Source organism: Vanessa cardui, chromosome 29 (assembly GCF_905220365.1).
Source record: "Vanessa cardui chromosome 29, ilVanCard2.1, whole genome shotgun sequence".
Classification (NCBI taxonomy): domain Eukaryota; kingdom Metazoa; phylum Arthropoda; class Insecta; order Lepidoptera; family Nymphalidae; genus Vanessa; species Vanessa cardui.
The window spans coordinates 595,266-622,936 of NC_061151.1; the positions used below are offsets into that span (position 1 = coordinate 595,266).

At 38.8% G+C, this 27,671-nt stretch overlaps 2 protein-coding genes across 2 annotated transcripts in view; one reads left to right on the plus strand and one right to left on the minus strand.

Moving 5' to 3' along the window:
* LOC124541839 (protein son of sevenless) overlaps positions 1-2,407 on the minus strand; it is a 32,524-nt gene extending 30,117 nt beyond the window's left edge. Inside the window, exon 1 of the mRNA XM_047119748.1 lies at positions 2,022-2,407. Within this exon, the coding sequence (XP_046975704.1) occupies positions 2,022-2,117 (96 nt within the window). The 5' untranslated portion in view covers positions 2,118-2,407. The remainder of the gene's footprint in view (positions 1-2,021) is intronic.
* A 633-nt stretch (positions 2,408-3,040) lies between these two features.
* On the plus strand, positions 3,041-27,014 carry LOC124541963 (SID1 transmembrane family member 1-like). The gene is made up of 20 exons (XM_047119901.1): positions 3,041-3,256; positions 4,378-4,447; positions 10,236-10,338; positions 11,169-11,270; positions 12,199-12,311; positions 12,620-12,726; positions 13,734-13,821; positions 14,698-14,781; positions 15,641-15,759; positions 16,294-16,415; positions 17,231-17,332; positions 18,074-18,185; positions 19,355-19,430; positions 19,795-19,965; positions 20,966-21,083; positions 21,851-21,973; positions 22,830-22,946; positions 23,304-23,436; positions 25,170-25,374; positions 26,790-27,014. The coding sequence occupies exons 1-20, from the start codon at positions 3,150-3,152 to the stop codon at positions 26,964-26,966; spliced, it is 2,349 nt and encodes a 782-aa protein (XP_046975857.1). The 5' UTR covers positions 3,041-3,149; the 3' UTR covers positions 26,967-27,014.
* Positions 27,015-27,671: the final 657 nt, after the last annotated feature.

Below are 27,671 nucleotides of genomic sequence, written 5' to 3' on the forward strand. Positions count from 1 at the left end.
AAACAGGCTGTGTAAGTTACATTCTTATCCTTACATCATAAAGGCAAAAACTATATGTTGGATTTATCTTTCTAGCAATAACTACAAAATGTTTTGTAATGAAACTTTATAATAATATAGCTTATGCATTCAAATAACACATACATTGTAATTCATAAAGTGTGTGAATAATACCTGACAAACAACCCTTCAAACGCAAAGTAAACCACAGGCAACAACTGTACAGGTAATTAATGAAACTGTGATGATGAAACACGCAAACCCTTGTATGTTTTACCATCTTAGTGCATAAATACAAATAGTCATAGCAGTCAAATGTCTAATATGTAAGAATTTATCTATATTAAACTTTTAAATGAGTAAATAAAAGAACAGCTTACATTGTGTATTTGAAACTTAATTGTTTAACTATACACTTTCAGGTGAATTTTAATTCTTAATTTCATTTATATATACGTACTATTTTTTACTATATTTTTATAGAATTTCTCATTAAGAAAGTGTCGTTATCATTATTTATTTCATTCTGAACTGAAGCACCATTTATAAGAATTACAATAAAGTAAATAGCATAAAAATCTTCCATGTGAAACATATCACATATTCCAAAAGAAGTAAAGATTAACTAATCAAAGATTTACATATTAAAAAGATATTTGCTAATAGCTGTATCATATTATGCAGTACATAGTTCGTAATTACTGTATCTATATTTACAATAAAACACTATTGCACTTAACTACTTACATTCTTTATAAAATATAGTATTACTATTAAATTTAACTCATATCATAGATATTTATCCTTCCAACCTACAATATTGCATTAATTAACTGTCAAATGTTGTTTTATTTTAACTTAATGTAGTTTTAATAATAATAATCTATATATATGTCCCATATCCTCATACCAATTTCCATATGGTAATTTTTATTTATTAAATGTATATTTAATTATTTTATAGATTCACTAACTATACAATTTTTATTTTTATTAATTTAGCATGTTGTTGTAACATTTCAGTAGAGACTTAGTTTAAATCATTTTTGTCTGTTCTTAATTGTAAATAATAATTGTCTATGTTTATATAAAATAAGGAAAGTCAGCAAAAGAGGCTCTCTAATAGCAACAAGTCTCCGCTATCCATAAACATAACTACCATTAAAAAATAACCATTCATTACATTTTCAATGCACTGCCAACCAAAACCGAACTGGAAACTAAGTTTTTATATATCTGTAGATATCCTAATTCACTCATCATCCACAATACTCAATGTTGCTTTTTGTCAGCAGAATATCTGATGAGTGGGTTAGTTTGGGTAGTTATACCTACCCAGACAGACTTGAACAATGCTCTTTCACCAATTATAATTATATGAAATGGGCTTTAGGCTCAATATACACTTTATCACATTAACTTATTGTCTGAAGTGCTGTTAAGTCAAAAACTATGTAATCTTTAAAGTTATATATTAATCTTATCAATGTCATGTTCTTTAAATTATATCATAAAAAAAAAAGGTTAAAAGAATCTTTTATTTATATTATGTGTTGATATTTACTATTCTATTAGGAAAAAATATTTTGTGTAGCTTCAAAATGTTTCGTTAATAGTGATAGTACATTACTAACGAAACAAGAGCTACTAAATAAAAAAAAAAAAAACAATTAAATTTTGTATATAATAAAATAAATTAATCCAAAAGACATCCTTGACCCATCTATATTTCGTTAGTGACCTCGATTTGTATGCTATACGTAAATTTACGCCGTTCTATACAAAATTATAAGTGTATTATATTGAACTTGGCTCACTATCACCAATGAAACGACGACAAAAACGAACATATTTGACTTAAAACACGAAACTATATCAAATAAAGTTTGGTAAATAAAGAATGTTAGCAAATTATTACAAATCTTTAAAGATATCAAGATATATAATAGATGAACTATAATTTTCATCCAAAGTCAACTGAGGCAATGTTTTGAACGGAATATGACATATTGTATACAAACCTTTCGGAACGAGTTGATGAACAGTCCGCGCCATTTCTCCGCATTCTCGGGGTCCTGGAAATCGTAACCCCGGCTCTCCTCCACTGTGGGCAGCATATTGGCCGGAGCACCCGCGCCGAATTCATGTAAACACTTTTATATCACGCAACTAGAAAGAACACCATCTCGCTTCACGCGAATTATTCACAGCTTCTTATTAATTAACACTGAACAATGACACCAAAAATATATCGTATAATGGAATAATATATATAATAAATTGTATTAGCTTAATTATAACAGGACATCACATAAATTATTCTTTGATTCATCTAATCGGCAAAACGACGCCATTTTCGATTTATTTACAAGTACGTTCCCTTTGGATATCAATATTGGTTTCTGAAGACAAAAGTGATTTTTGATTGGTCCATAGAGAATGATGTCAAAGAAATGCACGCTTACAATTGGCTAAGAGACGTTTGACGTTATTGCTCTTACACCAATCCACAGATTACTGATTATATAAAGCTAAGTTAATGCTATTGAGGCATACACTTATAATTATTATAACTTTCCTGATTGTTTGTTTGGTAATTTTAGATTTACTTACATGTTTTATTTTATAAAAATAATAAACTGAAATGAAAATATATTGTAATTTTTTTAAATTGTACTATACAAAGATAACATTAAGTATAATTTGTATTATTTCTTGTGTAAACAAAGCTTAAATAACTCTTAAATGTTATGTAAAGAAAAAATATGTTATAATTATTACTATTATGTGCCTAAGTTGGATAATTCTTCCTATATTATTTTATAATATTAAAATAGCCTTTATCATTGTTGTAACAACTAACCTAACCTACTTACCTACCTTACTACTATGAATTACTAACATGATTTTAACGCCCTAAACGTTCTTAAATAAATACCTTAAATTTATTTAATGCTTTTAATTTTAGATAATTGCATTTTTTGCAAATGAATATTGAAGCTGGTAGTACTAACAATTGAAACGTCACACAGTCATCACTGATATTCGCATATGTTATTGACATTTGACATTGGCAATAGTTCTCTAAACAAAGCGATTTGATTTACAACACAATAACTTAAGTGCAAATATCAATAAAAAAACTAATAATGTTAAGTGTATTTATTTTATTAATACTATTTCGAAGCGTTTTTTGTTACAATGATGTGGTACCATTGGAAAATGCGACACAAAAACAATTTATATACAATAATACGTAAGTTTTGCTTATATATTTGTTTATTTTTTGATTTTGCTACATAGTAATACAATTTTATATATTAATAATTGTTGCACATCACATGACAAATACTTTTTGTTATGTTATTAAATTGTATGGATGTATGCCTTCGTAATTTGTGCATATTACTTGGTTAGAATGCCATTATAGATAAACAGTAAATGGGGAATTCCCCATCAATGACTACCACTCCAAACATCATTTGATTTAAAAATAGAATCACAATATTATGATATACTTAATTGATTTTCGTGTTTTTAATATGAAATCATAAAATAATTGTAATAATATATAATGATTTATTATTTAATTGATAATATTCACATAATACGCTATCTATTGCTTCATTACGGTCCCTTTGAGATAATTAATTTTTTTCAATAATTTAAAGTATTTTTTATTTTTATTACCTCTATTTTGTACTTTATAGATATTAGTTTAAAATTGAATATATAAATGAATATTTATGATTTAATGGATATGAAGCCTTATTCTTTATTTAAATAGATGTATTGGTATAATAACACTCTGATTTTAATTAGTATAAATGTAACTGGATCCGATCTTAAATAAGTAATTTGAAAAAAGATGACAAATACCCAATACAGGGGTAGATTTCCCAATTAGACTCTGCATGTGTTTGTAAAACTTGTTCCATCCATTTGCTAATCTGTTTCAATTTTTGTACCTCATTAAATATTTTCGTGATTCACCATCTTCATAGAAAGGCAGATAATATGCCCTTGTATGTAAATTTAAAATTTAAATTAGAATTTAGCCAGATATTGAAACTATGTTTAGGCAAATTAACATTTAAATGTTTTTGTATTGATTTAGTTGTTTACTCGATTCAATTAAAGTTGTGCACAGTTAGAACATTGCTTAACTTAATTTGAAAGACGTATCTAACTTTTTGAAGTTCTACCTTAATAATTACTGCTTTCCTTCTACTTTTTCACTAGTTATTAGTGAAAATTGATTGTTCTATTTAGAGTATGTGTTAATTTTATTTTTTCCATTTTTTCAAATGGAATGAAAAATGTTCAAATTATTAAATATTTATTTGTACTTATATTTAAATATATTTTTAATTTCAGGTATGAATATGACTCCATAATAGATTTGACTGTGAATGAAACTACAACCCACATATTAGACTTCAATGAGGTCAGTATATAGATTTAATTGAATAACTTATTGTAAGCCTATTTTAAGAGTTCTAAAAGTATCACTTGAATTGTAAATGACAGTACTTATCTACATACAACAACAACAACAGCCTGTATATTTACAACAATATCATGTATATTCATAGTAACATTGATCACTTTGATAAAATCAGTGATAATCATTGTATATGCACTAGAAGTAAGGATAAACTTATAACGCCAAGTTTCCGACTCCGCAAAGTCAATAGATCCTTCTTGGGGCAAGGTATCCGTTTCTATAATAAAATTCCGCAGAAATTTTTAACTTTGCCGTTTAGTAAATTCAAATCGTTTGTTAAAAATACATTGGTAGAAAAAGCATACTATTCGATACAAGATTTTGTAGATGATAAAAAAGCATAGAGTTAATACCTGTTGACTTCCAAGCAGGATACATTAATTGAAATAATTGTATTTAATTAACATGACGTTGTATTTTTTAAATGTTAAAAAAGAGTAACTACTGAGTTTCTTGCCGGTTCTTCTCGGTAGAATCTACTTTCCGAACCGGTGGTAGCTTCACTTAACTGTTAAACGACGATTCAAAAGTGCTTGTAAAAGCCTACTTGAATAAAGTTTATTTTGATTTTGATTTTGATTTTTATTGGTTTGGGATGAGTCAGGCAAAAAACGTAGTCTATGTCCTTTTTTTTGATTTTGATTTTTGTAAATTCCCACTGCGGGGCTAAAGGCCTCTCTATTTGAGGAGAAGGTTTGGAATACACATGCGGTAGAATTTCTATGAAATTTGTCACATGCAGGTTTCCTTACGATGTTTTCCTTCACCACTTTTTTTTTTTTTTTTTTTTTTATGGCATAGGTGGCAAACGAGCAGGAGGCTCACCTGATGGAAAGTGACTACCACCGCCCATGGACACCTGCAACACCAGGGGACTTGCAGGTGCGTTGCCGGCCTTTCAAAAAGGAGTACGCTCTTTTCTTGAAGGTTCCCATGTCGTATCGGTTCGGAAAAACCGCCGGCGAAAGCTGGTTCCACAAAGTGGTTGTGCGAGGCAGAAAATGTCTGAGAAATCGCGCTGTTGTGGATTTTCGGACATCAAGGTGGTGCGGGTGAAACTTAGAATTTTGGCGAGATGTCCGAAGGTGAAATTCAGCAGCCGGGATTAATCCGAACAATTCCTCGGAACATTCCCCGTGGAAAATTCGGTAGAAGATGCAGAGTGATCCGACATCTCTACGCAAAGCCAAAGGATCAAGGAGATCGGAAAGAGCTTGATCGTCGATAACTCGAGCCGCTCTACGTTGGATGCGGTCAAATGGAAGGAGCTGGTACTGGGGAGCACCCGCCCAGAGGTGAGAGCAGTACTCCATGTGAAGCCGAATTTGCGCCTTGTAAAGTTTAAAGCGATGGGCCGACGTGAAATACTGCCTCGCCTTGCTGAGCACGCCCAGCTTTTTTGAAGCCAATTTGGCTTTGCCTTCCAATTGACCGCGGAACTGAACGAGGCTCGAAATATCAACGCCAAGTATTCCGATACTACCTGTAGCGGCTATCGGAATGTTCTCAAATCGTGGAGATACGACAAATGGTGTTTTTTTAGCGGTTAACGCGCAAACTTGCGTCTTTTTGGGGTTGAAATGGACTAGATTTAGCCGGCCCCAATTCGAGACTTCGTTTAATGAAGACTCGATTTCAGACACAAGTTTGTTCCGGTTCTCTTCGACGTTTTCCCGAGAAATATTAGCGCGGCCGGTGTATAAGGTGTCAACGGTACTGTCGTCTGCATAGCAATGAATGTTCCCGATTTGCAACAAATCATTGATATGCAGAAGAAACAGAGTGGGTGATAGAACGCAGCCTTGTGGAACACCAGCATTGACGTATTTTAAGTCAGAGCATGCACCGTCGACAACGACCTTGATGCTCCGATCTGCCAAAAAGCTGCTAATCCAATTGCATAATTTCCCGGGAAGCCCATAGGAAGGAAGCTTCGAAAGAAGCGCTTTGTGCCATACACGATCGAAGGCCTTCGCTATGTCCAAGCTGGCTGCTAATGCCTCCCCCTTGCTCTCAACTGCTTCAGCCCACCTGTGAGTAAGGTAAACTAGAAGATCACCGGCTGAGCGACCCCGACGGAAACCGTACTGGCGGTCACTAATCAGCTGATTCTCCTCTAGGTACCGCAGGAGCTGGCAGTTAATAAGGGACTCCATTACCTTGGAGAGCAAGGAGGTGATGGCTATAGGCCTATAATTGGACGGGTCTGAGCGGTTGCCTTTTTTAGGGATCGGATGCACCAAAGCTGTCTTCCAGGAATTCGGGACGACGCCTAATGTGTAGGATTGCCGGAAAAGACGCGTTAAGACCGGTGCCAACTCGGGAGCACATGTCCGTAGCACGATTGGAGGGATACCATCGGGTCCGCTCGACTTATGAATGTCCAAGGAAAGAAGTGCTTTACGAACTGCACTTTGCCGGAATTTAACCTCCGGCATCGTGGTATCACACCGCGGAATTGTTGGTGGAGACTTTCCTTGGTCATCCAGAGTCGAGTTCGACGCGAAGAGAGAGCCTAAAAGATCAGCTTTCTCTTTCGCGGTATGGGCCAATGACTCACCGTCTCTGTGCAGAGATGGAAAAGATGGCTGACAGAAATTCCCTAAGACAGCCTTAGCGAGAGACCAGAACGCTCGTGTTCCTGAAGGGAGACGCACCAGTCTCTCGCCAATTCTGCCAATGTACTCCGTCTTCGCCCTAGCAATCACGTTTTTGAGGGACCTAGAGGCGGAGTTGTATTCCTTTTTAAATGCGCTGGTATTTACATCACGAGACGCAGATGCATTAGCCCAGGTTTGATAGCGTTCCCACTTTCGGCGTGATGCCGTTTTGCAGAAGCGACCAAACCAAGGCTGGGACTTGCCACCGATGGGTACTGCAGAGTAAGGAATGAATAGTTCCATACCCTGAAGCACCACATCGGCAACAGAGTCAGCAGCAGCGTTCGGATCATCCGGCGAGAAACAAATCCGCCCCCATGGGTAAGATGCAAAAAAAGACCGCATCCCATCCCAATCTGCTGACTTGTAGTGCCATACTCGGCGGCACCCAACAAAGCGAGGCCGTGAGTACCGCACAACCGGCACTGTACTCCGGACGAGACAGTGGTCCGACGAGCCCAGAGGGGGATCGACGGTAACCTGATAGCCATCCGGATGCGAAGTCAGCAGAAGGTCCAACAGGGAAGGTGTATGATCCTCCACATCCGGTATTCGCGTTGGCGAGTTGACCAGTTGTGTCAGATCATATGCTAGAGCGAAGTCCAGAACAGATCTACCCGCATGATCGGTGGTGCGTGAGCCGAGCCATTCTGCGTGGTGAGCATTAAAGTCACCCAGAATAATGATCTCTGCGGATGGAATCTGCTGAAGCACGGAATCTGTAGCCATTTGGACGTGCTCAACCAGTCGGTCGGTTTCGGCATTACCGCTATGGGACCTATAAAGGCACGCATAGATTCGCGGATGGTCATCGCAGTCTACACGCAGCCAGATAATCGATAGGTCCTGTCCTTCAAGGCTGCCGAGGCGTCGAGAACAGATATCATCTCTGACGTAAACGCATACCCCAGCTCGTGGTATAAAGGAATGTTCCAATTTGTACCCAGGGTACGAGAGAAAAGTCGTATCAGCAGGAGAAGATATCTGGGTCTCGGTTAGAAAGAGCAAGGCCGGCTTCGCCGTTTCCAGATGGTAGTGAACGGCGTTGAGGTTGGAGTTGAGTCCCCTTATGTTGCAGAAGTCCACAGCGAGGGTGGTAGGGGTTGCCTTATGATGCCTGCTCCGCTTGCCCCGAACAGTGGCGAGCGCAAAATTGCCCCCCCCAGAATTCGGAGGGCAGCCTGGGCATCCCTGCTCAGGTGGTGTATGTCCTGAGCATGGATGCCCAGAGAGGGATTCTCCACCGCTGTCGCTGATGGTACCCTCCTGGGGTAATTTAACCAAATTCTGCACAACCATCAAGTTTTGGGGGGGAGGGGGATTGGGCCTCCGGAACTCTCACTTACCGGACGAAACGCGGTAGCATAGCTACCACTTTACGCCGATTTTAAGTGAGAGAGTGGTACTTCCCCGGGCGTGCCGGCCCATTCGGCTGTAACCCGAAGGTATACAGCGTGGCACTACCACTTTAGACCACTGAGCACGAGATGAATTATAAAGATAAATTAAGCACATGAATCAGCGCTGCCTGCCTGGGTTTGAACCCGCAATCATCGGTTAAGATGCACGCGTTCTAACAACTGGGCCATCTCGTTCTCCTTAATCCTTATCTACATCTACATAATACATCTAAATTTCACTAAGTGTTTGGAATTTGCCAATAATCATAAGCAAAAATTAGCAGATACATAATTGATTTGTTAATTTATTAACATTAAAGATGCTTATTTAGGAACAACAACAACAGGCTGTAAATTCCCACTGCTGGGCTAAAGGCCTCCTCGCCCTTTGAGGAGAAGGTTTGGAACATATTCCACCACGCTGTTCCAATGTGGGTTGATGGAATACACATGTGACAGAATTTCTATGAAATTTGTCACATGCAGGTTTCCTCACGATGTTTCCCTTCACCGCTGAGCACGAGATGAATTATAAAGACAAATTAAGCACTTGAATCAGCGGTGCTTGTCTGGGTTTGAACCCGCAATCATCAGTTAAGATTCACGCGTTCTAACCACTGGGCCATCTCGACTATTTAGGAATAATGAAATGAAAATAAGTCAATAAGTTTACATTAAAGTTCTTGTACAGTGTATTACACTATGAAACTGTCAAGAAACTCAGTGAGATGTAGCATCGGCAAATTTCGTTAAACCGTTCACATCCGAATTAAGTACGCTATCCCAAATTATCAATATTTATTGTCTATGTGAATATGATCTTTACCCAAACGTAATAACGTGTAATATTATATGACCTAATATATTCGTCGATTTGACACATTGATATACATGCACTCGTCTTTTCGGGTCAAACTGACGCGAGAATCTATAGCGACGAATAGCGTCGACTGCCGCGATAGGGAGCTATTTCTATTCGTTGTATAAGTCGGTAATCGGTTTTACTGAATTTGCCGATGCTACATCTAAGTTGTGACGTAGGTGCTATAACTATTTTGTTTTTTTTTGTAACATTAGATTTGATTAATTGTTTTCTTTATTTAATCGAGCAAATCTGTTCATTTGATTACTAGAAAGAAATATCTTGATCAAGGAAGGAAGTATTGACTTACTGGAGTTGGAAATTTCGTGTTATATTTTCCTTAACTTCTAGATACAAGAACACGAAATTTGCATTTGTTATGAGTTACTCAGAATTAAAATGGGTGATACCGATACCATTATCTATACATAAATGATAGAAACTATAACTCGGATTTTTATGAAACTACACCCCTAAGAATTAAAAATGGGGGTGGGAAGTTTGTGTTTTATAAATATCGCGCCGGTCTAGTCGCATTTTATCTAATGATATTAAAAAACTTTCTTTAAAACGCGCTACCTATTCATATACATTTATATGTTAGTTTGGTAGTGTAGTGGACACTAACTACTACTGGCTCACTGCTACACGCAATAGAGGCGCAGGCGTACGTCAAATTAGTACGGTAGCTAACACCCTTACTCTTGATTGACAGCTACCCTCTCTCATGTACATGAGACAATGTATTATGTCTTTTGATATTTTTTAGTATGTAATACATCATACATATATATTATGTTTTTCAGCAATCCAACCTTATGTCCGTGTTTCCGACGCGCGTACACGTCAGCACGAACGACACTCTCGATGTGTCCTACCCTCTGTTCGTGACTGCTGCTCAACAGAAAGGTAAAAATCAAAATCTCTTATTTTGATCAATACTTCCATTTTACCAAACGCCGCTTTTTATTTTACCCCAGTGACAGAGAGACAAAAACATAGTAGTGAGTGGCTACTTTCGCCCATAGATGTTTCGTATTAGTCATCTAATTATCCATCTCGAATTTGAAAGAAGTTCTTAATAAATTTAGTGTCTATCAGCGTTAAGTACTGGAGCCTTGTTACTTATTTATGTCGGTTATGCAATCCCAATTGTAATCCATTCAACTTCAAACCAACCGCAACTGGATCGGTGTTTGAAAAGGACATGATGATGACGAGGATTGCCATAAAGTAATTAGCACCCAGATGCAGCACCATCCATACGTGATTTTTAAATCACGCTTGTGTATCACAGCTCTAACTCCGAGTTGCACCTTGAGCCAGCTCAAGGATTCATCCATCCTCCTGCCCTTATCCCAATATTATTTGGGGTCGGTGCAGCATGTCTTCTCCTTCCATACTTCTCTGTCAGACGCCATCTCACAAGTAATATTATTTCTAACCATATCCTCTTTCACACAATCCATCCATCTATATCCTTCCACATCCATGCTCAAGGCCTTCCTCACAATATGTCCCTCATTCGTCCGCATTACATGCCCATACCATGACAGCCGCCTTCCAGATAACTTCTCGGCTGTCGGTGTCACTTTCAAACTTCCTCTTATGTATTCCTTACTCTATCCATTCGCGTAACACCCCACATTCCTCTTAGCATTCTCATCTCCGCAACATGCAATTGTCTTTCAGTCATGCCTTTGAGCCAGCTCAAGGATTATGCAAGTGATTATTTCCAGGAGTATCATCGTGGGAGCTACCTCTGGTAGTCAGCACGAAGCAGGCGGTGCTGAAGTTCAATGATATGGCTCGGACGCTGTGTCCTCACGACGCGGGACCCAGTAAGTGGACTTAATTTAAAATATACTTTTTCAAGCCAATATTAAAGTTTAGCCTGCAAATGTTTCCATAGAGAATAAGAGTGAGGCCACTTGGTGGTATGGCTTTGTGCAAGCCCGTCTGGGTAGGTTACCGCCTACTTATCAGATATTCTACTGCCAAACAACTACTCAGTATTGTTCTGTTCCGTTTTGAAGTGTGAGTGGGCCAGTGTAACTATGGGCACGAGGAACGTAACATCTTATTTCTTAAGGTTGGTGACACATTAGCGATGAAAGGAATGGTTAATGTTTCTTACAGCGCCTTATTCTTATGGTTTTTGATCACTTTCCTTCATGTGGTCCATCTCGTCCGCCAACCAATACCATAAAAAAGGGCTTTTTTCATGTTGTTCACCCTAGCTGGTGATCTTTGGTTCAGTTAGGATAAAGCGTCAAAAGTTCGACAAATATCTAAACGAGTTTCTATCATAAAAGCCTTATAGAACTTTGTTTAAATACTTTCTTTAATCATGCTCTCAAATGCCTCCATATTGTGTTTTGCCTGAATTTTATTTTAATAAATTTATTTCTCCCATAAAATTAATTAGACCCGTGATTGTTCAGATATGATACTGAATTCAAAGCCGAAGCTAGCACCTCTGAACTTCTGTGGTTAGTGGAGGAATAATTGCCACATGCAGTCAGCATTAAAACAGCGTGCTAGAGTAAGCTCCAAACCTTCTCAAAAGGGAGATGAGCCAGTTTTCCCAGGAACCTTTATTTATACTTTACTATAATAGAATTCAAGACCGACACGCATTTTTTTTCAAAATCAAATATCTTTATTCAATATAGAAGCATTCTACTTATACACCGATAAAATGTCCTTAGAAAAGACAATTTTATTTTATACGGTCTTGAATTGAGAACTTATTTTGTCAAAACCCAGATGTGACGTCTCAAGGGCGGCCCACGTTGACGTTGGCGACGACGAGCCCGTCTAATGTATCCGTTCGGATAAAACTTCGCCGCGTTGAAGATTTCTTCGTTGAAGTTAATAAGGTATTGTATTCTACTCATTTAAACATGACACATGATCGTCACTATGAATTTGCGTGAAAACGGCATTTTTTGATTTTGTCTAAAATGTTATCGGAATTTTGGAACAAAAATTAAAGTGGATATAAGTAGTATATAAATAAAGATATATCAATCATAAACTCTTAGTGGTGTCCAATACAGCTGAGTTATTAGCGAATCACATGAAATACCCACATAAGTCATAGGTTTGTTTATCCTACTTCCATTAGGCTATATATACAAATATATGTTTTGATTTGGATCTTTTTTAACGTTGAAATATTTTACAGGATGTTAACTTAAATGTAACGCCAAGTACCCCCAAGTACTACTACTTTTCGTTCGACCGGGACCCGTGGAGACATTTGGAGGTCAAACATCCCCAACTTTTCCCTCGGTAAGACATTTGATTTTTACATTCCAAATTGATTTATTTTAAAAGTGATTTAGGTGACAGGTTTTGAACGTGAATCTCTATGTGGATAACAACAACAACAGCCTGTAAATTTCCCACTGCTGGGCTAAGACTTCCTTTGAGTAGAAAGTTTGGAACAAATTCCACCACGCTGATACAATTCGGTTTCCTTACGATGTTTCCTTCACCGCCGAGCACGAGATCAATTATGAACACAAGTTAAGCACATGAATATTCAGTGGTGCTTGCCTGGATTTGAACCCGCAATCATCGGTTAGGATGCACGCGTTCTAATCATTGGGTCATCTCGGCTCTCATCTCGGCAATGAGGATGTTGGGTTCAAACCCCGTTACGTAGCCCTAAAGTTTCATATGATTATAATTCATCTCGTGCTCGGTGGTGTTAATTGAAAATGTAGCAGCGTTGTGAAATAGGATCCAAATCCTTAGGGGGCATTTATTACGTATGATGATTTAGGGGGTGAGGGGGTCGACCATGTCCTATGTGTTCTTATAAGGGGGTGGGATCCTCCCCACCCCCTTATAAGAACTATTATTATATAAAAACTATTTCGATAGTTCTTACGTAGGGTCAAAAAATGCGCAATTTTAAAATGATTTGAAGAAGCGTGGTTGTAACTTTGCGTTTAATTGAAATCATATGTAAAAAATACATCGGTAAAGAAGGCACATTATTCAATACAAGATTATATAGATAATAAAAAATAAAAAAGCGTTGAACTAATACTTGTTGACTTTCAGGCAGGATATATTACATACATATATAATTGTAATTAACTAACATGACTGTATTTTTAAACGTTGAAAATGAGTAACTACTGAGGTACTTGCCGGTTCTTCTGTTTAGAATCTACATTTCGAACCGGTGGTAGCTTCGCTTGATATAGTTGTTAAATGACGTTTCAAAAGTGCTTGTAAAAGCCTACTTGAATATAGTATATTTTGATTGCTGTTTATGATTGTTCCAGCTTTAACTACACAATACCGAAGAGCGTTCTGTTGGAAATTAACTCCAACGATCACGTGTGCGCCACCGTGTCTATACAGAACAACTCGGTAAGTGTTTTGTTTATTGTTTAGCAAATTTGAATCTTAAACTGTACGACATAAAGATTAATATTTGTGACAATAATATTGATGATATGTCCTTCGTAGATCACGGTATTCGTTACTATAATAAGACTATGAATTTACCCGTGAATAATTTATACTTGGTGGTAGGGCTTTGTGCAAGCCCGTCTGGGTAGGTACCACCTACTCATCAGTTATCCTACCGCCAAATAACAGTACTCAGTATTGTTGTGTTCTGGTTTGAAGGGTGAGTGAGCCAGTGTAACTACAGGCACAAGGGACATAACATCTTAGTTCCCAAGGTTGGTGGCGCATTGACGATTTAAGGAATAGTTAATATTTCTTACAGCGTCATTGTCTATCGGTAATGGTGACCATTTTCCATCAGGTGGCCCATATGCTCGTTCGCCAAACAATACCATAAAAAAAAAAAATGATCTCGTGCTCAGCGGTGAAGGAATACATCGTGAGGAAACCTGCATGTGTCTAATTTCATCGAAATTCCGCCACATTTGCATTCCACCAACCCGCATTGGAACAGCGTGGTGGAATATGTTCCAAACCCTCTCCTTAATTTCTTCTATCTTTCAAATTTCGTGGAATCTTAATACTTAACACCCTTTCAAACCGGAACACAACAATACTGAGCACTGATGGTTGTATATTTGATGAGTAAGGGGGGTAAGGGGACCCAGACGGTGGATTTCTATTATTATGATTTTAATCATAGTCTTAATATAACAATGTCATCTTCTTTTTTGTATGTAAAATCAGTGATTATAGAAAGAGAAAGCAGTATGTAACTGAACACATTTGATATAACTTTTTATAAGTAAATAAACAATAATCTTTGATTCACAGTGTCCCGTTTTCGACAACGAGAAGGATATGATGTATCAAGGTTACCACTTCACGATGACCACGAAGGGTGGTATAACGGTGACGGTGAGATTCCATTTTTAAAAATTAATAAATTATTTAATTTACCTTACCAATTTTATTGCAATATGTAAAACTAGTAAACGCCAGCGGGTTTGCTCGCGTTTCAGGGAGTTGGTTATCATGTGTCAGGCAAAAAGTAGCCTATGTCCTTTTTTGGAGTTTAAGTTTGCTTCATACCAAATTTCATCATATTCGGTTCAGCGGTTTGATCGTAAAAGAGCGACAGATATACAGACATACAGAGTTACTTTCACATTTATAATATTAATATAGATTAGTCCACCTGCCATAAGAAAATATTTACAAGCTGTTTAATTTAACTTCAAGTAACCGCCCATAAATGACTAATTAAGAAGTATTTGCAGTGCTTACTATATAGCTGAGTTATGAAAGAAACGCATAGTTAAATAAACAAATATTGGACAACATCACATACATAACTCTGATCCCAATGTAATGCTAAAGCACTTGTGTTATGGAAAGTCAGAAGTAACGACGGAACCACAAACACCCAGACCCAAGACAGCATAGAGAACTAATAGTCGTCGTTATATATGGTTTATTTGTCTTAACTTCTACCATTGAAACATACTTTACGTAATACGAACGACCTCCGTGGTCGAGTGGTTTGTACACCAGTTTTCATGGGTACTCCACTCGGAGGTCCCGGGTTCGTTTGGCCCAGTCGATGTAGATCATGATTACTTCTCTATGTTGTCTTGGGTCTGGGTGTTTGTACCGTCGTTACTTCTGATCTTCCATAACACAAGTGCTTTAGCATTACATTGGGATAAGAGTAATGTGTGTGATGTTGATGATGTTTTTATGAAACCGTGGATTGTTTATGTGTGTGTGTTTCCAGCAATCGATGTTCCCTCGAGGCTTCTACATCGTGTTCATAGTGAAGGAAAGCGACGAGGAGTGCACCGGCGTCAGCGGCGACCACGGCGCGGGCTCCGACAGGCGTACCAAAAGCTTCAGGTGATTATTGAAACACAAAAAAAAACCCGCTGAGTTTCTTTCGCCGGTTCTTCTCAGGTCAGGGTATTTTCTTTTCCGAACCGGTGGTAGTGTTTCAATTGACCATCATTAAAAAAGTGTAATGCTTCTATATTGAATAAAGTTATTTGAGTTTGAGTTTGAGTTTGACCAGTTTTGGGTAGTGCCTCTTAACCGATGATTCCAAGGTCAAACCCAGGCGAGCACCGCTGATTCATGCGCTTAATTTGTCTTTATAATTCATCGCGTGCTCAGCGGTGAAGGAAAACATCGCGAGGAAACCTGCATGTGTCTAATTTCATAGAAATTCTGCCACATGTGTATTCCATGAACAAGTATTGGAGCAGCGTGGTGGAATGTATTCCGAATCTTCTCCTTAAAGTTAGAGGAGGCATTAGCCCAGCAGTGGGAAAAATTACAGGCTGCTGTTGAAGTTTTGAGGGTACTCGTAAAATTTTTCTGACCGTATTTCGAACCGATCCGGTTATAAGAAAATGTTCTCAATTTATGGTACAGCTTCCGAGTGATGGCGGCGGCTGCCCCGTCGGACTACCTGACTCTGGTGCTGGTGTCGTTGGCGCTGCCGGCTCTCGTGGCGCTGCTGGCGCCCACCATCATGCTGCCCACTTGCCGCTCTGGTAAGCACACCTGGGATCCAAGTTGTAACCTAACATGAGTAGGGAGAGAAGCAAAAAGGCATAAGAGAACGACGTGTCATTTGAGTTGCTACTTCTTGGAGCTGGAGAATCATCGGGATGTTTTGGTTTGTGTTGCGTCACGATATATTTACAACGAGAGTCGAGATGGCCCAGTGGTTAGAACGCGTGCATCTTAACCGATGATTGCGGGTTCAAACCCAGGCAAGCACCGCTGATTTATGTGTTTAATTTGTCTTTATTATTATAATTCATCTCGTGCTCAGCGGTGAAGGAAAACATCTCAATTTCATAGAAATTCTGTCACATGTGTATTCCACCAACCCGCATTGGAACAGCGTGGTGGAATATGTTCCAAACCTTCTCCTCAAAGGGAGAGGAGGCCTTTAGCCCAGCAGTGGGAATTTACAGGATGTTGTTGTTGTTTGTTGTATATTTACAACAATATTATGTATATTCACAGTAACATTGATCACTTTGATAAAATCAGTGGTAATCATTGTATGTGCACTAGGAGTAAGGATAAGCTTATAACGCCAAGTTTCCGACTCCGCAAAGTCAATGATTTTTTATAGTAAAATTCCGCAGATAATTTTAATTTTGCCGTTTCATAAATTAAAATCATTTTTAAAAAATACAATGTTGAGGAAGGCATATTATTCAATACAAGATTATGTAGATGACAATATAAAGGTGGAATTAATGCTTTTTAATTCCCAGGCAGGATATATTTACATGCATATATAATTGTATGTAACTAACATGACTGTATTTTAACCTATTATCCATTTTTTTAGGTCGGACGATTGAAATTGATGAAGCACCCGGACCTTCCGGCTTCCAAGATCCTCAAACTTCAGAGACCGCGAGAATCATGGGCAAGAGAGGTCATCAGTCAGGTGAGACAAAACCTTATTGTCTATTGTCCAAACTTTAAGCTGGTGAAACTGTTAAGCTCAGCTTCATATGTAATACGTAATATTATGCGTCTCTGATGAAGTTTCATGTATATTGGCTTAGGAGTGTTTTTTCAGAAGTGTTCAGCTTGTAAATGTGACGATTTTGGTCTCCACTTTTGAGAGAATATGGGGCTGATCGTACAGGCAGGTTTTCTCACGATGTTTTCCGTCACATATAAATAAAACTATGGTGCTTGTCGTCTGTTCCTTTTAACTTTGATCAAGATTGACACGTTTTAGCCTCTGGGACATTATAGCTCATTTTTGTGAAGAACTGTTATTTTAGGGTGTTGGTTGTCATGTGTTGGGCAAAAAGGTAACCTATTTCCTTTCTTGGAGTTCAATTTTGCTTCACACCAAATTTCATCAAATTCGATTCAGCAGTTTGTTCTTGAAAGAGCGACGAACAGACAGACATGTTTTCACATTTATAGTATTAATTTCAATGAACTCGTTCAAGCCTCAAGGTCATTACAGCTTATCTTAATCAAGGATTTAGTACTTCAATTGTGTTTGGATTTAACATCGTAAGGAAACCTGCATTTGTTAGATAAAAAGCCATACACATCCAAATTGTAATGGACTTATAATTTGGAATAAGATCCCAGTCTTCTTAACATAAAGGAAGAATAACACCCATTTGTGCATTTACCTGACTGTACGATTTAAATAATGTTACAGATTCTGATATAGATTCTGAACCGGATTTAGACGACAGATCTCTTCCAATACCTCTGAACGTGGCGAGGTTGAGCCGAGCGCGACCTCTGGCGCACAACCGTCGTTCAAATAGGTAAATATGCAGATATAGCTAAGTCCTATCACAATCGAAGAAATTCATATGAAAAAGCTTAGATTTAAGTTTTTTTTGTACGTGAAGTATGGCCCTACTGGCCTTTACAGCGTCACCGGACTTTCGGGCGAGAACTAATGTCCCCTGCGCTGAGGTTGAGCGCGGGGCTCGTATTTAAATTTAAAGTTCGTCCTGAGATCTGATATCTGAGACCTGTCTCCTATGAGATCGCACCTCGGCTCAGAACGAAGGCGGTGGGGATAGATTTAAGTGTTTCATGCGATTTACTAATACATACAGCACAATTGAACCACCAATTGGAAGAAGGGAATGAACGCCACTTTTCGACATATTCACTTTTATACACTCTTACCTTCTTTAGACGTAGGGCTAAATGTTATACATTTAAGGCAGGTCTGTCGGTGTATAGATCAGGATTGATATTTTCTTAAATTGATGTCCTATAAGTTTATAAGTTGAAAGCAAAAAGTTATGAAGTATTTTTTTTATTATCTCCGTACCTATTTTTTGGATTTATTCCCTTCTTTCAATTGGTGGTTCAATTACACTTAACTACTTATTTCCATTTTAATATAACTTCTATAGTTTATTCAAGACGCCACTTTTTTCGCGCTTTCATAATTTATATCACAGATTATACAAATTCTCGACGACCTCCGTGGTCGAGTGGTGTGTACACCGGTTTTCATGGGTACGCCACTCTGAGGTCCCGGGTTCGATTCCCGGCCGCGATCGTATATTACCATTAGTTTTCTATGTTGTCTTGGGTCTGGGTGTTTATACCGTCGTTACTTCTGATTTCCATAACACAAGTGCTTCAGCTACTTACATCGGAATCAGAATAATGTATGTGATGTTGTTTCATATTTATTTATTTATTAAAAAATCAAAACTCGACCAATAGTATCGCGTCAATTCAAGGTCAAATGAACCACCGGTTCGGAAATTAAAACTTCGGAACTGAGAGTAACCTGTCAAAAAAACTCAGCTTAGACCACTTTTTTGCTTGACCTCGAACCTACTTATAGGGCACATGATAAGCCATGACTCAGCTCTGGACTAAGACTTTCTTGAGCTACTGAGCTATTTGGGAAGAGAGGTTACAAAAGCTACCGAATATAGTCGTTTATTATTGCTTTTTTGTGTAGGTACTTTTGGAGTGCCCTCACGGTAGCGGTGGTGTACGCGCTGCCCGTTGTACAACTACTGTTCACGTATCAACGGGTAAGTTAGACGTGTATCTAAGCTAAACTCTATAATGTAATTTTATTTATGGTATAGATTGGCCAAGGAGAAAATGGTTGACCTGATGATCTATGGTCACCACAACCAATAGGAGCTGTGAGAAATCTTCAGCATTTCTGATATCACCAATACGCCACCAACTTTGGTCAATGTTTTAGGTAATGACAAAGGTGTGTATGATAGCATGTCAACCCCAAAGAATTATACAAGGGTAACTTCTATTAGAAGAGTTTACAAGCAACATTGGGGTTGGACTAATCTGTAATTGAATAGAAAGTGGAGACTGGTGCTTCTATGACCGTATGTATGTATGGGGTGAGCCCTGTGGCGTGCGCGTGCGCAGATGGTGCTTCAGACGGGCGACCAGGACGTGTGCTACTACAACTTCCTGTGCGCGCTGCCTCTGGGCGCGCTGCAGGACTTCAACCACGTGTTCTCCAACGTGGGCTACGTGTTGCTAGGCCTGGCTTTCATTCTTCAAGTGCGCTGCCGCCCCCCCAGCGACGAGCTGCAGGTCAGAACCGCCTTCACTACTTATCTGGATAAATGCTGACCGCTCATTGGTTGGCTATGACGTGATTTGCTGCCATCGACCAATGAGCGCCCAGAATAAAGCATAAACTTTAAATTCAAAATTTAAAAAACCCCGACCAAACAAGACAAATTCAATGAGCCCAAACTCGATGGGTTTACAAACTTTTGAGCAGAGTTACTTCTCCTTCCTTCGAGCCCTATCATCTGACCAGCTCATAAATAAATAATAAATAAATAAATAAATATGAGACAACATCACATACATTACTCTGATCCCAATGTAAGTAGCTGAAGCACTTGTGTTATGGAAAATAAGAAGTAACGACGGTACCACAAACACCCAGATCCAAGTCAACATAGAAAACAAATGATAATCTACATTGACTCGACTGGGAATCGAACCCAGGACCCCAGAGTGGCGTACCCATGAAAATCGGTGTAAACACCAATCGACCACGGAGGTCGTCAAAGCTCATAGGTTCCAGATTTCCAGGATCAGGTCCTCGTCAATAAGAAATATAAAGATAACTAGTTAAGACAAATCCAACGAGCCCGTACCGAATGGGTTTACTAAAAGGTAGAGCAGGGTTACGTCTTCTACCTTCGAGCCTTAGCAACAGACCAGCTCAGTGGTTCCAGAAGATATTAGTGTATCAAATGTCAGATCCCACATATGCTTGCAAGCAAACTGAGCTTGTAATATTCCTGTCACACCTAAAAAACGACCTGATGACCTTGAAGACATGAACTGATTTCCACCAAACATATCTAAGAACACTCTCGACTGTAATACCTTTCAAACAAAAAAACCGCATAAAAATCGGATCATTCGTTTGGGCTACGATGCCACAGACAGACACACATTACACAGACACGTCAAACTTATAACACCCCGTCGTTTTTGCGTCGGGGGTTAAAAACAATCACTGCTACAAATATTTTATGGTGTCGTGATGGTATCGCGTCATTTCTATGATTAGGAGCTGGGTATCCCTGAGCACCGCGGTCTGATGTATTCCATGGGGCTGGCGCTGATTATGGAGGGCGTGCTGTCCGCGTGCTACCACCTCTGCCCCAATAAGATGAATTTCCAGTTTGGTAAGTACACACGATGTATAAAACGTCAATACAAGTCACAGAACAAGAAATACTTCTTGGGCTATTACCTCCAATAGCTTGGTCACTTTATTGGCGGCTTTAAGAGGTACTATTAGGAATTTCTAAAAATTGACATAACTATTATTGAAACAAAATATGTGATACAGTCTTGCACGAATTTGTTATAGGCGCCATCTTTGTCTTCGTCCTCAGTTAGTTTGAGTCCGAAAGGTACAAAGTAACGATAATGAACTATTTAAGTTAAAAAGGTTAAATAAATATTGGACAACATTACACATATTACTCTGATCCCAATGTAAGTAGCTAAAGGACTTGTATTGTGGAAAATTAGTAAAAGTAACGACGGTACCACAAACACTCAGACCCGAGACAACATAGAAACTAATGAATTTTATACGTCGACTCGGCCGGGAATTAACCCGGGACTTCGGAGTGGCGAACCCATGAAAACCGGTGTACAAACTACTGGAGAATCCGCCTTTATTAAAAGGAAGAAAGATCACTTTACATATAGCTCATAACCCAGGGAAGGTTTCTCGATCTCTTCTCGATTCTGATCTCCTTGATAAAGTTCGGATTTTTTCTCACGATGTTCGCTTTATTAGTTAACGTTTTCTTTTTTTATGCTATAGGTAGGTGATAATGATGCAAGATATGTTACCCATTCCTTACATCGTCAATGCGCCTAGTTCATTACTAATTTCCTACTACACTGCTACTAGTGGTCACCACACAATCGGTTGCAGACTCGTCGTTCATGTACGTGATAGCGGTGCTGTGCATCGTGAAGCTGTACCAGAGCCGGCACTCCGACGTCAACGCCAGCGCGCACGCCACCTTCATGCTGCTGGCCTTCCTCATGGCCATTGGTGAGACCATCAGCTGTTGGAACGTCTTACAGTAGAGGAAAAGGCCATTCCCTCTCTTTCTATCTCGCTACGACAACAACAACAGCCTGTAAATTCCCACTGCTGGGCTAAAGGCCTCCTCTCCCTTTGAGGAGAAGGTTTGAAACATATTCCACCACGCTGTTCCAATGTGGGTTGGTGGAATACACATGTGGCAGAATTTCTATGAAATTTGTCACATGCAGGTTTCCTCACGATGTTTTCCTTCACCACTGAGCACGCGATGAATTATAAACACAAATTAAGCACATGAAACAGCGGTGCTCGCCTGGGTTTGAACCCGCAATCATCGGTTAAGATGCACGCGTTCTAACCACTGGGCTATCTCGCTATCTGTTTCTTATAAAGAAAAAAACTAATAAAATCATGAGCAATAGTAACATCATTTACAAAAATTTACAGTAATGATTTGATGCTTGAGATTCTGTTGCATTACATTAAAGGGACCAATAATTTAAACTGTTTATGTGCCATAGTTGAGATCAGAAGATTCAGCTATTTAGTCTAATTTCTTATGATCTCAATGTAAGTAGCTAAAGCACTTGTGTTGTGAAAGGTCAGAAGTAACGACGGTACAAACACCCAGACCCAAGACAACATAGAAAACTAATGAACTTTTTCTGTATTGACTCCGGCTTCGGAGTGGCGTACGCATGAAAGCCAATGCACACAGTACTCGACCACGGAGGTCGTCAATTTAAAGCAGTTTTAAACCTATTCCTCGATAGGTGAGGAGGATTTTGCCCACCAATGGGCAATTTACCGGTTGTAACTTGTAGCAATTTCACCAAATATTGTATATTGTATATATTTTCAGGAGTATTCGGTATAGTGTACCCGAATCTGTACTTTTGGACTTTCTTCACGATTGGACATTTCGCTGTCTGCTTCTTCTTAACACTTAAGATATATTATGTCGGGAGATTGAAAATAGGTAAGTACTGTTCAGACATATTTTTGACGATAGTTTTTAGTATAATTACAATATCCAAAGAGATCCTGATATATGTACATCCTGATATACAAATTAGATAATTGGTCTAGAGCCTGGGCTTATAGTGCGTAGCAAAAATAATTTCTAACATCCCATAGGTTTACGACTGTGTAAAAAGTTCTAGCTATCTATCAGTGTAAAATAATGGCAAAGTCTGATCATTTTTCGTCAGGAACATAAAGTTTTTTTTCTTTAACGATAGAAATTTCTTCCAATAATGCAGAACACTCCGTTTTCTATTGTTAACGTTAACTATTGTTCTTTTAATTCGATATCTAAATAGTTAATCGTTGACAGGTAGTTCGATGGTGACGCGCGCGTGGGGGGCGGTCCGGCGCGCGGGGCGCTCCGCCCTCCGGCCGCAGTACCCCGCGCGGGCCGTGTTCCTGGCGCTCGCCAACCTGGCCAACTGGGCGCTGGCTGCGTACGGGTACGTCTTTATAGTGGTATAACTAGTAGTCGCCCGAGGCTTCGCTCGCCATTTTGTCGCAAATCCATAGAGAATATCACAGATCAATCAAGCTCTCAACGTATGATATCGCGTCAGTTTACTTTCAAATAATGTTTTCTTTGGCCAAATTTCTGATAAATTGGAAATTTCAATTTAGAATAGAGTATAATAGGAGTCTTCGTGAGTTAATACATCTATAAGAATTGCTTGGAAGCGATTCGAAATGATACATAACGCTACAACACGTAAAAGTATTAGTCGAGTTCGTGACCCAAACTTTTGATCGAAGATCATTTATGTATACCAAAAATAAAGTAAAGTAAAGTAACAGCCTGTACATTTCTGCTAAGATAAGGTCTCCTTCTCCATTAAGGAGAGGGTTTGGAACATATACCAAAAATAAGGGATGACCAAAAATTGATTACTGTGGAACATCAAGTTAAAAGACCAAGAAGACTCAATTCCATTTGTATGACAAATTGAATTCTTTGATTTAGAGGTGTTACCGTGTTAAGCAATGGATATCAAAATCAAAATAAACTTTATTCAAGTGGGCTTTTACAAGCACTTTTGAATCGTCATTTTACAATTAAGCGAAGCTACTACCGGTTCGGAAAGTAGATTCTACCGAGAAGAACCGGCAAGAAAGTCAGTAGTTACTCTTTTTGAACATTTAAAAAATACAAGGTCGTGTTAGTTAATACAATTGTTTAAATTTATATATCCTGCCTGGAAGTAAACAGGTATTAATTATATCAAAAACATTTTCTGTAGCTCAGTCTATATTTCTACTAATGTGAAAGTAACACAAACCAATGAAGCGAATTTGATGAAATTTGGATAAAGAAAAATTGAAGTTCAACTAAGAATATAGGCTACTTGCCTAACAAATGACAACCAACCCAATGCTGTGGATCTCCGAAAATTTAATTTCCATCAATTTTATTTATATGATAACTTTATCAGCTCAATATTAATGGATATTAATCGTGGTTTTGTATAATGTGAAGATTTTGTCGTCACTTTGTATTTTAAACTTTCGACAGAAGCGTATCGGTTAAGGCTTGGTACAAATTGCATTTTTGATATTTGAGAACAAAATCTTCAGGAGGCAGACTGGCGAATGCACAAACTGATACCAAGTAGTCACCACTGTCCATTGACACTGTGAGAAATGTTAATCATTCATCATATGACCCATGCGCCGCCGACTTTTTATGACCCTAGTGCTTTAGTTACACTGGCTCACTCACCCTTCAAATCGGCTGCACAACGTATTGCTAGGAGTCGCCTGCGACTTCGCTAGCGTCCATTCTTGGAGTTGTATTTTACTGACTGTGACTGTCGATAAACAGGGCCGTATTTAGGGCAGGGCAACCGGGGCAACTGCCCTGGGGCTTCCACATGAGAGGGGGCCACAGTTTTCAGCAAGTTAACAAATACTGAGATATAGTCAAATTATAATAATGTTACTATTTAATATTTTAAAAGTTACCGATACAAATACGAAACAATTCGTAGCTTACTGATTGAAATAAAAAAAAAAAACTAATTAATTCATAATAATATAATTATTAGGTTGTTATCGCTACTGTTTGTCTAGGGCCTTTGCTTTGTGGCCCCGGGGCCTCCACACCTTTAAATCCGACTCTGTCGATAAACATCATGCTCTTGATGAATGTCTGAGGAGTGTGTGTGTGTGTGTGCGGTAGTATGTACGAGCACAACGCGGACTTCGCGCGGCACCTGCTGGCCGTTCTACTGGGCAACGCCATCCTGTACACGCTGGCTTACGTGGTGCTGAAGCTGGCTCACGGCGAGCGCGTGTGCGCGCGCACGTGGGCGTGGCTGCTGCTGGCCGCCGCGCTGTGGGCGCTCGCCGCCACGCTCTTCCTGCACTCGCGCACCAAGTGGTCGGTGAGTGCCAATCACTCAGCCTCGGAGTCAGGAACATCTAGACACATATACGACCTCATTTATAAGAATGATAATAACACAACGTGATTAAGTTTGTAGGTTGTCAGTTGAGTTTGTCAGTAGAGACGACAATGCTTCGAAATCTGTCAGTGTATTTTTCTTAGTTGAATGAGGCTTTTGGTCTCTTGGTCTTGGCGCCAGACGCGCGTACTGCTTGAATTATTATTTAAAACCTATAAACTTAATCACGTTGTGTTATCAACACATCGGACGACAATAGTGATCGTTTACAACAACAGCCTGTAAATTCCCACAGCTGGGCTAAAGGCCTCCTCTCCCTTTAAGGAGAAGCTTTGGAACATATTCCACCACGCTGTTCCAATGCAGGTTGGTGGAATACACATGTGGCAGAATTTCTATGAAATTTTTCACATGCAGGTTTCCTCACGATGTTTTCCTTCACCGCCGAGCACGAGATGAATTATAAAGACAAATTAAGCACATGAATCGGCGGTGCTTCCTGGGTTTGAACCCGCAATCATCAGTTAAGATGCAAGCGTTCTAACCACTGGGCCATCTCTGCTCTCTAGACACATATACAACTTTATTTATAAGAATAATAATAACACACAACATGATTAAGTTGAGAGATGTCAATGCTTCGAAATCTGTCAGTGTATGTTCCTTTGTTGAATGACGCTCTTGGTCTCTGGGTTTTGGGATATCTACGGCGCCAGACGCGCGTACTGCTTGAATTATTAATTAAAACCTATAAACTTAATCACGTCGTGTTATCAACACATCGGACGACAATAGTGATCGTTTAGATGGTTATATAAGTCACCGTAATATGACAAACACCGTTAGATTACAATTGCTCGTCCGATAGTAAACTGTCGAAATATTGTGAACTGTGAAATAGTTTTTATAATATAACTGAAATTGACTTCGATAGCATGTCAACTACTGAATAATAACGGTGGTATATGATTGGTCACTCATACAATAAGACCAGCCAATCAGGAAGAGCTTTCGACAGTTGACAATTTGACGCGGGACAGATTGTAATCTAACAGTGTAACTTGCGTAAAATTGCAATCATATTTCACGGCTTATATTATTTCGAAACTTTACAATCTGATGAGATAGATTGTAATCTAACGAATTTTGTATTCTTACGGTGACATATATATATGTGTGTATATATAGTAATTTAAATTGTTTATATAATATATGAGACAAAAAAAAACAGAAACCCGCTGAGTTTCTTTCGCCGGTTCTTCTCAGGTCAGGGTATTTTTTCCGAACCGGTGGTAGTGTTTCAATTGACCATCAACAAGAAAGTGTAATGCTTCTATATTGAATAAAGAGATTTGAGTTTGAATTCAGTATGATAATCTCGAGTGTTCTTCCAGCAAACCGCGGCGCAGTCCCGCACTTACAACGCGCAGTGCTCGGCGCTGCAGTCTCTGGACACGCACGACCTCTGGCACCTCTCGTCCGCGGCCGCCATCTTCTCGTCATTCAACGCGCTACTGATCATCGACGATCCGCTCGCCACCACGCCGAGGGTTGACATTCCTGTGTTCTAGACCCTAATTTTAAAACAACAACAACAACAACAGCCTGTTAATTTCTCTGTTGGGCTATGGCCTCCTCTTCCTTCGAAGAGAAAGTAAAGTAAAGTAACAGCCTGTAAATTTCCCACTGCTGAGATAAGGACTTCTCTTCCATTGAGGAGAGGGCTTGGAACATATTCCACCACGCTGTTCCAATGCGGGTTGGTGGAATGCACATGTGGCAGAATTTCAATGAAATTAGACACATGCAGGTTTCCTCACAATGTTTTCACCGTCACGAGATGAATTGTAAACACAAATTAAGCACACGAATATTCAGTGGTGCTTGTACGCGTTGTAACCTCTGGAAATCTCGCACCTAATTGTTACAAGTGGTAGAAATTTGTGTTTCTCTAAATTGGCACATCTCTCACCAATCCGGTGTGTTTTGTTTATGTTCCCGTTAAAATTGGTCTTAAATAGAATGGCTAGTGTAATGTCGGAGAGGCTTAATCTATTAATGGTAAGTAGCACATATAGTACGACACAACTTAGATGTAGCATCAGCATCTAAGTTGTGTCGTATACATAGTGTACCAAAAAAAAAATATCATTAATTTAAGTAGAATCTGTTAGAACATACATTGTAACACTAATATGAATATAATATTTAACTACTCTATAATATTTGACTCCTCGTGGATGACGTAAGAACGCAGTGTTGCCTGTGCAAAAATG

What these genes read in the sequence shown, in the direction of transcription:
- LOC124541963 (XM_047119901.1), top strand. Translation starts at nt 3,150, where the DNA reads ATGTTAAGTGTATTTATTTTATTAATACTATTTCGAAGCGTTTTTTGT. An exon ending in GACTGCTGCTCAACAGAAAG is followed by an intron (nt 10,339 to 11,168) that starts GTAAAAATCAAA and finishes GATTATTTCCAG; the next exon opens with GAGTATCATCGTGGGAGCTA. An exon ending in GGCCTTCCTCATGGCCATTG is followed by an intron (nt 21,974 to 22,829) that starts GTGAGACCATCA and finishes ATATATTTTCAG; the next exon opens with GAGTATTCGGTATAGTGTAC.